Source organism: Notolepis coatsorum (genome assembly GCF_963971535.1).
Source record: "Notolepis coatsorum genome assembly, chromosome: 10".
NCBI lineage: Eukaryota > Metazoa > Chordata > Actinopteri > Aulopiformes > Paralepididae > Notolepis > Notolepis coatsorum.
Genome location: NC_140174.1, coordinates 49,216,895 through 49,230,757, shown reverse-complemented (window position 1 = coordinate 49,230,757; position 13,863 = coordinate 49,216,895). Strand labels below are relative to the sequence as shown.

The following is a 13,863-nucleotide window of genomic DNA, read 5'->3' as shown; positions in this document are numbered from 1 at the left end:
CTGATGGCCACCTTTTCCTGGCGGAAGCGGAGTAGAACGCCGAGTAGGGAGGGGCCGAGTGTGGGACCGGGCAGTAACTCTTTATTTAGATTTTGGGATCCGATCTGGTAGCTGCAGTTAAATACTATGCGGTCTTTACCGTTGTGATGGACCTTGTGGTGGGGCACGTACCACGATTCAGTGGTCTGGTCAGCCTCTTTAATGTCCATCTTTGTGACGTGTCCCGCTGTGATGAGCTTCTCAATCTCAGCGCGGTATACACTCTCTTGGGCAGGGTTCTTGGCTAAGCGCCGCTCCGTGTTCAGCAGGTACCGTTCTGTGGCGTCTGTCTTGGCGTGGAAAGTAGGCATTCCTTCTCGCCGCAGGAGTGGCGTGGCGTATCTCAACACGCCGTTGACCGGGACTCTCTTGGTCCCTGTCTCGAGGAGGTGAATGGCGTAAATGTCATCTTTAGAGCGAATGTCTTTCTTTCCGTTCTTAAAGGGCATTTGTTCCAAGGTCCATGGCCGCTCTACGTGTTGCAGGAGTGCGGTTTCTCCCTCTGTGACTCGGGAGTGGAGACATCTAGTGGCTGTACTTCGGTTGAGAGATTTGGCGAGCGGGCCTTGGAGAGTCCATCCCAAACGGGTCTCGACTGCTGCAGGACAGCCTCGGGGTCCGGTATGAACCCGGTCTATCGGGACAATGAGGTCTGCATGGTCGGAGCCTATCAACAGGGTCGGCATAGCATTGTCTATGAGCGGGATCGGTAACTTGCGCAGATGTGCATATTTCTCCATCAGCTTGGCGACGGGGTATGTGTACCGCGACAGTCCTATTTCTTGGCTGGTGAAAGCGTCTGCAATCTGGTACCGTCGCTCAGGCTGGCCGCTTGCTGCGATAGAGAATGAGACATTCTCGCCCTTTATCGTCTTCAAATCTCGTCTTATTGTCCGAATTGTCATTTGGGTTTCGCTTCCCCGCAGCCCTAGCTGGGCCGCAGCGGAGGCGAGCAGCAGGGTCTTCTCTGACCCGTCATCGAGGACGGCGTAAGTGTCCAGGACTTTATTCTGGTAGCTTAGTGTCACACGCACTACTTTTAGGAGTACTCGGGCTCCACTGGCGGGATCGATGTACATGACGCTCGCTTTGCGGCTGGATGGTGCAGGTGAAGGGCGCCGTCTGTTACTGTCGTGAAGTATGTCCAGATGGGCTCCATCGCACTTGGTGCACCTTTTCTTTAAGCGGCATTCGGCTGCCATGTGTGAGCGCGCACAGCGGAAACAGCGCTTGTTGGACTTTATCCATTGACCTGCTTCCTCCGCGTTCAGCTTGGGGAAGGAGTCACATTGCGCTAGCCAGTGTTCTTTCTCACAGTAGGGGCACACTATCTTCCACTTCTCCGTTCTGGAGGGGGTACTGTGGCTCCTGCTGCTCGGTACTGACTCCGATTGGTGCATCACAGTCACCGATCTTCTTCCATCATTTAGTCGTCTGGTTCCTTCTCTGGAGCCAGGGGTGCTCCGTCCGAATGTATCTAGCCGTAGGCTGCTGACTTCTCTCGCCAGGAAGTCTGCTAGATCGAGGAGGTTCGGTTCGGGGCCATTCGGGTCTCTGTGGTCCCTCTGCCGCCTAAAGCGCTCCTGACGAGCGGGCGGCAGCTTCTCCAGAATCCTTTCCACATTTGAGTTGGCGTAAAGTTCATGCCTCCCCTTCTCTCTTTGCGCTCCCAACATCCCTACCAGGGACTGCACTCTGATGGACAGGTCGTCCAGTGCTCGATTGTCTATTGCTGGGGGTAAGCGGTCGATGTGTCGGATCTCCTGGATCACGTAATCCCATATGCGCCCATACCTCTGGTCCAATGCGGGTGGTGGAAGTCGCGTAGGCGAGCGCTATATTATGTGCGCGGGGTACCTTTAAGTGCTTCAGTAGGATGGCGTATTTGTGGCGTTCATCCAATACATCCACCAACATGGTCTCCAGACACATGCGGAGTTCTGTATACTGGGCCCGGTTCTCTTGGGTGAAGTCGGGCACCATAGGCGTGCCAATGTATGACGCTGACTGTGGATACATCGGCGAGCGTTGGGGGAGAGGCCTCCTAGGCGAGTCTCCTCCCGCTCCTTGGTATGGGCTGGTACCGGCAGTGTACCATGGCCCGCTTGTCCAGGTGCTGTTCCTCGGTGCGGGTCGTGCGTCGTGCTCACCCGTGTATAGAGTCGGGGGTCTGTAGCGCAGCTCCGCGGGAGTATAGCCTGGGCTGTACCGGACCTCCTGGTCCGGTAGAGTACTGTGCTGTCTTCGGGCGTGGTTCTCCTCCTCTTCCTCTTCGTCTTCAGTTAGGTCATCCAGTGCTTGTAGTCTCTGGTTTAGCCTCTCCACAGGATATGCTGCTCCTTCCCGGTTGCTAGGTCTCGCTTGGACCGGTGGGGGGAGGTGGTCTGTGGGGGGTATAGACCTCGTCTGTTGGTCAAGTTCAGGGTTGTTTACTCGGCTAGGGGATGCCGCCCTGGAGGTGTGTCTAGACGAGTTCCTGGAGCCTCTGGCGGAGGGAGAGGGTGTTGTCCGTCTGATCAGCTGTTCTATTAGTTGCGACTGCTGTCTGTCGCGCGCTGCGTCCCGTTGAGCACCGGCTCGTTCTCGGGCCACATTCTCTTCCATCTGAATGCGTCTTATTTCTAGACGTATCTGCTCGTGTTCGCTTCGCTGCTGGATCTGCAGTCGGTCGCGTTCAGCAGCGGCGTTCAGGCTGATGAGGAAGGCCTGCTGTAGGGTCCTCTCTGCCTCGCTGGGAGAAGGCGGTTGTATAGGGGAGCCTTCCCTCGGGGTACTCCTTGCGGAGCCTTGGGGCTCTATCTCCACGGTGCTCTCCCCGTCTTCTTCCGTGCCGAGTTCTCTCTCGGTAGCGTTGTATTCCTCCCGGGACTCATCGGGGACTACTTCTTCAGTACTGGCGGGGTGTGAAGTCATGTCTGGTTCCCACTGGTCCCCACCGTGAACTTGGTCAGAAGGCCCGTAGGGGCCTCTATGGTCGGGGTAGTCTGGGCGTTGGGGTTAGACATACTTTTACTTTCTAGTTTTACCGCGTTTACTGTTAGTAGAAGACTAGGTTGTTGACTGACAGCGTAAGCCTCTAAGTACTGAGGGAGCCGTTGTTCGCGCTGCGGGCGTTGGTTAGGAGGATCGTTCGTGGAGTGTTCATCATAGGCCATTTCAATATTAATAACACTATATTAATATTACACTGATTACCATCCGGCTCGAAGGACCAATTGTAACTGAGGGGTACAATTCCCTGACTGTATTACTAGATATGATACTTACTACCACTACCTTTGTACTTAATATTCGGCCACCCAGTACACGGCATAAATATATTATCATAAACACTCTCACGTAGATGAAACGGATCCAACACAAATGTACGAAGTCGAAGTATGCGTTTATTACTACACAGCAATGGTGTGTAGAGCAAGCACTTAATCACTTAATTACATTTATGAATTGAAATAGTATGCACTTTTATGGCAAAGAGTATTCGTCGGTACATCAACAGAGAACGTCCAATCTCTGATGGCGCAGGTGGTAAATATACGACCTGGAATAGTTAAGGAATAACAGCAATGATACTTTAATGATTATATACTAGATACACTAAGGGGGGGTTAATCCGGTCGCTTGTAAGCCGACAGGAGTAGGAGGGGGGGGGGGGGTAGAATCCGGCTGCCTCGTCCGGCCAAGGGTATCCCAGGTGAACCCACTGTAGTGCCGTTCAATGCGCTGGCGATCCTTGGACCACAGATGAAAGCAGGTGGACTCTTTGTGGGCCGGCTCTCTCCGGTCCACGGGGGAGAGACGTGAAGCGACCTCGTCTTGCAGAGCGTCTCCTCACCTTGCGTCCTCTCCAGGGGGGGGGGGGTTCCAACACACGGCAGTGTCGGGGGTCTTTATCCATGGAATAATCAAAGTATACAAAGCATAATCCGTGCCTGGGAAGGCGGGCTGTCGTCGGTAGAATAATCCGGTATACAGGTCCACTCGCTCGTCGGCTCTGGGGCTCCTCGGGTGCAGCTTCACATGGGGTCAACCACCTTGGGTAAGCAGCCAGTTCTCTGCCCGAAACGATGGGGTACTGACTACGGTAGTATTCTCACCGCACGAAGCACTATATATTAACAGACTATTATTAGCTTAATAGACTACGTCCAACTCGACGATATAGTGCCAAATATGACTATTCAAATATTAATATACACGATGTCTCAATACCGATGGTAGGCGAACTTGGCCTTACTCCCACACGTGGCGTCGCGGGGAGGCTTTACGTCTGTGACTCTATTGGAGGGTAAGAAACTGGACTGAAAAGAAAGTCCTACTTTAGTAGCGCAGTATATATACGCACTATGAACAAATAGTCCCATTAGTGGTGCGGTAGCCAGATTCCTACGCGGAACTAGGACTTGTTCGTACATGTGGAGCGGTACGTTTGAACTGGGTCTGAGGGGTATGGCAGCCTGGCACCAAGGTCTCGACCAATAGTAGAATGGAGACTATTATGGGATGTTCAGTAGGCTAGAATGGATATTCAATGCATATTGTACAAGGAATATACAAGGGATATCAGGGAATATTAGAGAATATACAAATACAATTAAATATATATATATAAATAAATATATATATTCGGTTTAATCTGGCCCTTCACAACAGTACCCATTCTGCAATCTGTTAAATACAGTTCTGTATCGTTAGTGGCTTAGCTTGGCATCGCTACTGCACTATCTCGCGTACGTGCACGCGTACTGAATAAACCACAAATGTACCTCTAATACCAGTATTAGTCTGACCACACCCCTCATCAGCTTACCTTCATAAGCAGGTGTGTGGTCACCTGCTCTCCTCCTTCTCGCTTTCACCACAAGGAAGAGGTGCCTCGGTAGATCCCCACACTTGACACCATGATGGAAGAAATTGGATTAGGAACAGCTTGGGAAACAAGGATACGTTGACATCATATCTTTATTTTCTCTCTCACTATTTTCGAGAAAATACGGCGATATTGTCTTCGTACTGGAGTGTCTAGAAGATGATGATCATTCTACAAACCCTCCGCCGGTTTTCGTATTGGGAGCACGCCGCTGCATGCTTCTCAACTGCAGTTCCTTGCTGTGTTTGTTGGGGTGAAACCTGTCAGGCCACAGCTGAACTGTCGGACATGCCGCTGTTGTGAGGAGCGGTGCGTTCCAGGTTGGGTGAGTAGTGTTTGCTGGCGGGCTCCACTTGTCTGTTAGTGCTATGGGGGCTACTTGACAAAGTTTATGGAAACCGGCCCCAGGCTAGGGTCCTTTGTTTAGCCGTCTAGGCGACAGAAGGCCTTGGTCTGGCGACCATTATAGTTTTAACTAGTGGGCCGCGACCATTGACACTGGTGATCCCTGTGTGTTCTGGACGAGTGGATTCTCTCTGTCACCGTGTTAAGACCCCATCTTTCATATCCAAATGAGAGTATTCCTTCACGAGGGGATATGTGCATGTAATGTGCGATAGCGGCAGATTCATGTTCAAAGTCAGCTATACAGGCCAGTTGGTACTGTGCTGATTCCGCCGGACGTGTTAATGTCACCGTTGTGAAGCGGTGTTGACGTCTTGTTTTCTCTTTTCTCTTAAAAAGTGAGGAGGGTTCAGAACGGCGGCCTGTCTGGGTGAGTGTTATGTCATTGTTTACATGTTCATAGCTTACGGTTAGCCGGTCGGTGGCCTGGCGCGGGGTAGCTTGGCTTCTCGCGCGCCGCCGGGAGCTCGCTCCTGATCGCGTGCGTCGTAGATCGGCGTCCCGCGAGCGGAAGCAATAGCACCCGAACGGTTGGAGCAGCCGTTAGCTTGATGCTATTCTGTTGAACGTGCTTTGATTTTTAACATGTTTTACACTCTTGACCACGACGTCATCCTTGACAGGGGATGTTCGTCGACCCTGCCTGAGCCTAGACGGGGATTGCGTCAACAAAGAGGACTGTAGCGACTGGTGGAGCGGCGACGCTGCCCGGATCGAACAACACGGGACGGCTGTGTTCTACGGTGGCTTGTGACTGCACTTCGCTGATCTGCGTTCCGGGCAGGTACGGGGTTGGCCAGACCTCATAACACGTCTTCTGGTTTTACCTTGCTAAATGTATTGTGAATAACGGTGTTTTTTCCCAAAACGTGTGTTGTTGCAATGCATTTGAGATACGTTGCGGGTTGTGTGTGAGCTGTTTTTGTCACTGGCAGTTAGCTTCTCCGTGCAGGTCGTGATGTATTGATCTGGTTGTTGTGTGAGAAACATCATGGTGTTTATGTGTACCGTGTACTCACTACTAAGGCAACTAACCTATGAAGCTATGCTTGGTGACGAGTGAGTAAAAGAATGTTCTTTCTCAGACTGTAATGACAATGAACAGTGAGTTCACACATTAACAGGTTTTCCTGTTTTAACTGGCCGTATTGAGGGTAAAATAGGAGGATTGTGTTTCCCCCCCCCGGTTCCCTGGGGACTTTATCACCTCCTATCAGACATGTTGTGCATTAATTGTGTCTTTTGTGTGGTAGGGATACGATGTAACTCTCAGCTTGATTGCTGAGGTTGTGCTAAATCTGCTGGAGAAACTTATTTCCTAAAGGGAAATTGGTTTGGTTGCTGTCATGTGTGCTTAGCAAGGCCTGTGGTCGATACTAATCAAGAATGATGTATTCTCTCATTGTGAAAAAAACGGCGTTCCTCTGTTGAGTGTTTTTGCCATTTTTTGTAGGTGATGATGGGTTGTGTGTGTCATGTGACCTACAACTGGGTTGTACTGGCCACAGAAGCACATGTGTATGTTGGACCGGGGTTCTTAGAGCCCTCTCTATTCTGTGTTTTTCCTTAGTAAAAATCAGATAGCAGGTTAGCTCGTGCGCTGTGTGGAGCTGTGAAACGCTTCATAGAGCTGACTATGACTGTGTCATATTCTCTTTTTGTCGTTACGTCGTATCATGGGTGTGGGGTCGTAAAGGGGTGAACTGGTAACCTTTCCTCTCCCCATTGTTCTGTCGGTCAGGGGTACACCCCCTGTCCTTCAAGGTTCCCGTCACGTGGCGGTTCGGCACGTTACGGGGGGGGGGGGGGGGGGGGGGGGAGGGAGTTCCTGGTTCCACGGCCTGGTATATTGGGCGTGTGCACCGCAGGAATTCCCCCGCCATAGAGTACGTCACCGTGCGCGTCTCTGTTGGTAGGACTTCCGTGTGCTGTTCAGGTCCATGTGATGGATCTGTTTTCAGGGGGGGTGGTCAGGGCTCCTCCTCACCAAGCGCCTACTCAGGCCTTCTGTGAGTTCGGACTCCTTCTTCCATGTGAGGAAGCCTCCATCAGAGTACAGAGCCTTCCTCCTCAGATTGTCAAAGTGAGTGGACCCTCTAGAAGGGTCCTTTTCTCTTGTATGTATATTCGATTCAATTCGTTTATTGAGTGTGTATGGGTTCGGTGCCTCTTCCCCGGAGGCCCTAAAACCAGTTTTTTACATGGCTCAAGGTGCAATATATTCTTTTCAATCTGTACAGCTCGCGTGGGAAGTCTCTCTGGGGATCCCCGTCTCTTTCCTATGGGAAGGTGGTGGGATGTAAAAATGTGAACATTTTTTACCCCGGCTGTGTAGACTGGGATACATACTGTTGATGCTTCCTTCTTTCTATTCCAGAAGTGTTGGAGTTAGGGAGTGTCACACCCCTCTTGTCGTTCCCCTGGGCGCCTTGGGGATTCAATGACAGGTCTAAATAGCCTGTTCATTGATGGGGGTGTGTCCCGACGCACGTATAGTGCTAGCTCGCTGTAAACAGGCGATTGACTGGCACGCCTTAGTTGCTTGTGGTTGAAACAGCGTTTTTATAAAGCAACTGAGATGGGGGTTTTTCCTCTTCCGGCGACCACATCCCATGACCTGGGTGGGTTGTCGACGGATTCTCGTTCATGTCTGGGGGATGATGACGGGATGGATCTGAACATATGTAGTGGGGTCTCACGCCCTTGGGGTGGGCCACCAGGCGCGGTTCGTCCCGACGTCTGGGTGGCGCCTTCTTTTCATGTTAAGATCAACACGCATATCTGCCCTTCTCCTGGAGTAGGCATGTCGGCGTGGTTAGGGCACGGGACTGGTTCTGGTCACGCTGGTCCAGATCAGTTGAACCCGTTGTCCGCCGGGGATGCAGATCTGCTGTTCTGGTACCCTGAGGGACTTGGGCTTTTTTCAGGGGGAAAAATGCCAGGTCGGTCTGGGTGTCACAGGGTTAAGCGCTATGGAGACCCTGGTTGGGTATGTTTTTACTCAGCACTGTCGTCATGGCTTACAGCCATGCCATTCTGTACGCGCTCGATCTCGTCGGATCTCGGCCGCTACACAGGTTGGTCCTGGTTAGTACTTGGTTGGGAGACCGCCGGGGAATACCAGGTACGGTGTGCTTAGGGGCTGGTTCTCCATTATTTTTCGCTCCTCTCTCACGCATGGCGAAGAGGGGCCTGTGGGGTGGTTTTTTGACCTCCTCTGGTGACCCTGTGCTTCCCGTACCGCCAGGCCCGGTCCGAAGTGATGTTTGCGACCCGTAGGCCTGGGTTAACCCTTTTTGGAAACTGGAACACTTGTACTGCGGTATAGCCGGTGTATACCCGCAGGTGTGTTTTGGAGTTTTTTCTTGAGGGGTTATAGGAACAACCACCGCATTGGGTAACACCGAGGTGGTTGATTCCCTGGTGTGTTGGAGCAGTGTCAACTCCCGGGTTCACCGTTTGAGGGTGCCCCTGCACGTTCATGACGTCTGCCAATCGTGTCAGCCTTCTCTGCCTCGACCCCTCTGGGTGGGGGTTGTTAAATGGAGGCTTGGTCATGCAACACCGCCAGCTTACGCTCCTTCCGCCGGGGCGGCTGTGTTCAGCTGTCCCCTCTGGCGCCTGTCTCGTCCGCAGTCTCCAGGCTAGGGTTAACAGCCTGTTGCCTGGTTTTTCCCCGGTGCGCTGCCTGCTTCCGTTGGTTAACCTTTTTTGTGTGCTTACGGCCATGCTGACTGCCTATTCTGCAGGGTCAGTGTGCCAGGCGGTGTACTATTGGGGGGACGGGGCCCGCTCGGCTTACGGCCATACCGACCTGAACACGCCCGGTCTCGTCCGATCTCGGAAGCTGGGCAGGTTCTGGCCTGGTTGGTTCCGCCTGGGAATACCAGGTGCAGTAACTGAGGGGCCTTTGTCCGAATACGCTGGCGATGTGGGGGGCGGGGCACTACGTGCCCACCTGGTGGGGTCTTGATGCTGGCATCATGGACTTCTCCGGGCCCCCATTCCAGGGAGTCCAGTCCTTTTGGTGGGTCTGGGTCTTCCTTCGTGCTCCGCTGCTACGGCCTTGCCACGGGGTTGGGTTTGCCCTTGACCCCGTGATTCTGGGGGCAGTAACGAGGTTGTTCCTCCGTTCGTTCCCGGGTGGCATGCGGGTTGTGCGTGTGTGTAGTCGTGGGGTCAAGCCACGGTCTGCTCACCCTGTGCGTTGAGTTGCTTGAGTGCCTCTTCGCACGGTCGGGTCCGTCGCCCTCCCGTGACGTCCCTAATAGGGGGGCTACCCTCCATTAGGGGGGGTCGGGGGGGCTCGGCCCTCCCTGTTCTGATGGTTTTGGGGGGCTGTCAGCGGGGTGTATTTGTCAGCCAAGTGGCTCCGCTTGGCCTCCCTTGTGCAGTAGCGATGCCAAGCTAAGCCACTAACGATACAGAACGTTAGGTTATGACTATAACCAAGTTCTGTTAGTTAGGGGCGATGCTTGGCATCGGACGCCGCTGCAGCCCTTGTCCTCACCTTGTGGTGAAAGCTTGGGAAGGAGGAGAGCAGGTGACCACACACCTGCTTATGAAGGTAAGCTGATGAGGGGTGTGGTCAGACTAATACTGGTATTAGAGGTACATTTGTGGTTTATTCAGTACGCGTGCACGTACGCGAGATAGTGCAGTAGCGATGCCAAGCATCGCCCCTAACTAACAGAACTTGGTTATAGTCATAACCTAACGTTTTCATTCATTCATCATTCATTCATCATTCATTCATTCATTCATTCATGTGTAGAAAGAAGAACTATAACATTCTCATTATCAAAGACCACAGTCTTAAACACACGCACACACAAAAGATACATGGACTATTGTTATTGGACACAAGCCACACACATGGACCCTGCACCATAATACACCTGTGATTATAGTATGCTTGTTATTACACACACACACACACACACACACACACACACACACACACACACACACACACACACACACACACATGTATCAGTACTAAATACCTATATGTCCCTATGCCATAAATGTCATGTATGTTGTGTATATCATAAATGTCTATATGAATTGAAAATGGGGGACCCTGATGGAAACAAGACAAACGTCTTTCTCAGGTCTGCATCCCCTTAACAATTGTGTGTATTGAGCCGTACTGTATTGTACCCATTCTGCAATCTGTTAAATAAAGTTTTCATTCATTCATTCACACACTCTCTCTCTCTCTCCCTCTCATTCAGTTATGTTGTGTTAATATAAACCCGCCGTGGTCTCTCTCTGTCTCTCTCTCTCATTCAGTTCTGTTGTGTTAATATAAACCCGCCGTGGTCTCTCTCTGTCTCTCTCTCATTCATTCATTCATTCATTCATTCATTCATTCATTGTCCTTGTGTTACATAAAACCCATCTGTGGCCTCGTGCAGAGGAAGGTGGTAAATACATGTTAGATATTCCAATGTACAGTTTTGCATACCATTGACTCAGAATGGTCTGTGTTATTGAAATCGTCACAGCAGTATAGTTTGTTTATACTTCAGTATGACAAGTATGATATTTAAACATGGTCCCCAAAATGAATGGAAGCGAATGAGGAGCCTGACACCTGGGAGGAATGGGGGTGTTGCAGCGTTGGGGATGTTTAAAAAATATAATTTAATATATAATATAATAATTTGTGCTTCACCTAAAAATTTGGTCAGCAGCCTCCACTGAGCACTGGTATGTACAGTATACAGCACCTGGTTCACACAAACTACATGAAACCCAGTAGAGCTCGGCGAAGAAGAACCGAAGAAATTAACAGAATGGAGGAATAACCAGTGCCAGAAAAATCACAATTATTTGCTTCAAAATAATTTTAATGTTTTATGCTTTCAAACTAGTGCAAATACATGCAAATTGAAAACAGAGGGTCCCGTTAGCAGCCCCTGTAACAATTTTAGACCTATATATAAAAAAAAAAAGAAAAAAAGCTCCATACAACATGTCAAAAGCATCTGCTGAAAGTTTGGACTTTTAAAACCTTCGGAGCGATTTGACCCGGCCTTGTTTTGGTTGTCCTTCCGGTCGTCCCTGTTATTCAGGGGACGCTGTGGCGTCGCTGGCGGGCACCCGCTCGCAGTCCCACCCTTATCATAGATCCATGCACCAGCGGGCTCCAACTCCCCAGGAAGGAAGGGATCCGCGTGACTTCCTCAACGTCCACTTACCCACATTCATTATTCAATAATACAAAACCACTCAGTCAAATCTGAGCTTGTATAAAGATTTGCTACTCTCTCACTCATCCCTCTGCTGCTCTCGACATAAAAGATTCATCCCCCACCCCCCTTTTTCTTTCGGGAATAATGCTCGAGCGGATGACACACAATATGTATTGATTGCCTATAAGTTGTTTCTTTTTTTAATCATCAGCAGTGAGACTGAATGACTAGCGTGTAGGAAAAAAAGAAGAAGAATGTCGAAGGCATCCGTTTAGTCTTTGTTCTCCTTTGTGGGGGTTTTCCCACTACATTGTAGAACCTACCAACTACAGCACATCGGGTTTTATACCATATAGAAGCTAATGGACGACAGCCAACGTCATACATCCAGTCTTTCTTCCAACTAATCCTTTCATGGATAAGACATCTGTTTTTTATTCTCATTCCTGCCCTCTGCAGCAACAACAACAACAACAGCAACCATGTAACATGTTTACAGTAATGCAATAACATACCCTAACAATCAACTTTGCGCTGCCAGCATTACAAAGGCTTTAGTTAAAACAAACTGGGGAATAGGAATAAGTTACCACAATGATGGAATAGTTATACCCTTATTACACAGGACTATACTGACCACTGACACACAAGTGTGCATTACAACCAGCTATAGTGCAAGCACCTTTTTCCAATACACATCGAAGCGATACTGTCTCTCAAACACGGTTGAGCAAAATGCAGTGCTTTTCTCCACATGTTTTTCGACTCATAGAGGTAAAAACGTATTCGACGCTGGAATTTCAATCACCAAGTTTCACTACCCGACAGCACGAGACATGTCCCCAGTCATCGGGGGAAACAGACTCAGGTGTCGCACCATTTGTGCTCTGCGACGCTGCATCTCCAGGCCACAATAACATGGTATAAATAGCAGAGGCGTCCATTCACAGTCGTGTAAAGCTATTGGTCCTGAATCCCCCTCCGGTTTGTGAGTGCCACGCTTCACACACTCAATTTGGGGTCACTGCCATCCAAAGTCCTGGCCAGCCATTTGATAGAAGCGCCGGTTGTGTGGCTTGTAGAACTCTCTCAGTCTGTGGATCACTTCCGGGTCTATGGGGGCATGCGTTCGCCCTTTAGTCTTCCCCAGACAGTGAGGCTTACTGCTGCCCTCTGGCTTCTTCAGGCAGGGGAAGCCTTTTGTCTTGTTGAAGTAGAAGTGCTTGTCTGTGACAATCCTCTGGAGGCCCAAAAAGTCCTGGACCTTTCCCAGTTCACCAGCCGGGTCAGAGATGAGTCTCTCTCCACTGACCAGGTGGATTTGGGCCCTGGGGAACCAGGCTAGCCAGCGCTCCAGGTGCTGGGCGTACAGGCCGATCCACAAAGGGCTCCACAGAGAGTCGATCTGGCCTGGAATCAAAACACAAGGTCAGAGACTTGTCATCTTTGTAAATTATGGATGAGTCTGTCACAATCAACCAATTAACAGGTCTGCTCATTTTACCCTTGCTATTATTTTACTTATTTTTTACTTTTATCTTTACGCCCCACTATCCGCTGGGTGCATACTATAACCTTTATCATGTTTTGTAAGAGATTACAGAAATTCAAGAAGCCTATTGGAACGTGAGGTTCTAATATGATTTGATTAATATATCTGCATTATTTTATCCCACTTTATGCTTTGCTCTTGCTGCTTGTTTTACACTGATTTTATGTGTTATTTCCTACTGATGTAAAGCACTTTGAACTGCAATCCCCTGTATGAAAGGTGATATACAAATAAAGTTATTATTATCATTATCTTCATCATCATCAACGTCGTCGTCAATACCTGCGGTGCGATTCTTGAAGGCGAGGTTCTCGAAGGGAGGGATGTCGGGGGTCTTGGAGATGATCTGGGTGTAGTCAGATATGGCCCGGGTCACGGGGTCCCGTACCACCACGATCAGCTTCACGTCCTGCGACATGGTGTGGACCCGCGCCGGCGTCTCCACGGTGACAAAGTAACGAGGAGTCTTCTCCATGACGATCTGGCCGTCCAGGGCCTTAGGCATCATACTCCTGGAATGAGAAGAAGATCTTTGAACTTCAAGATAAGGGTCAGGGAGACATCGAGACCTTTTCATTTAATTTTATCAAAATAATTATAAATTGATTTATTGTTTTTATCAGACAATTGTTTGTTAGTTAAAATGGTGTCGCTATAAACGGACTGGGCTGGGGGAGTTACTTACTTTTACTACAACCTTTTAATCAGTAATATATCCCTTCAGCAATTAAAAAACAAATAAACTAAACCAGCTAAACAAACAATTATTTCCCATTTTAATTGCATTCTGAATGCAG

At 49.9% G+C, this 13,863-nt stretch overlaps 1 protein-coding gene across 1 annotated transcript in view; it reads right to left on the bottom strand.

The window, feature by feature from the left end:
* Positions 1 to 11,385: 11,385 nt before the first annotated feature.
* The window catches only part of hs3st3l (heparan sulfate (glucosamine) 3-O-sulfotransferase 3-like), a gene marked incomplete at its 5' end in the record, with an annotated part of 20,510 nt that continues 18,032 nt past the window's right edge, over positions 11,386 to 13,863 (bottom strand). Inside the window, 2 exon segments of the mRNA XM_084323035.1 lie at positions 11,386 to 12,924; positions 13,349 to 13,578. Of these exon segments, the coding sequence (XP_084179161.1) occupies positions 12,536 to 12,924; positions 13,349 to 13,578 (619 nt within the window). The 3' untranslated portion in view covers positions 11,386 to 12,535.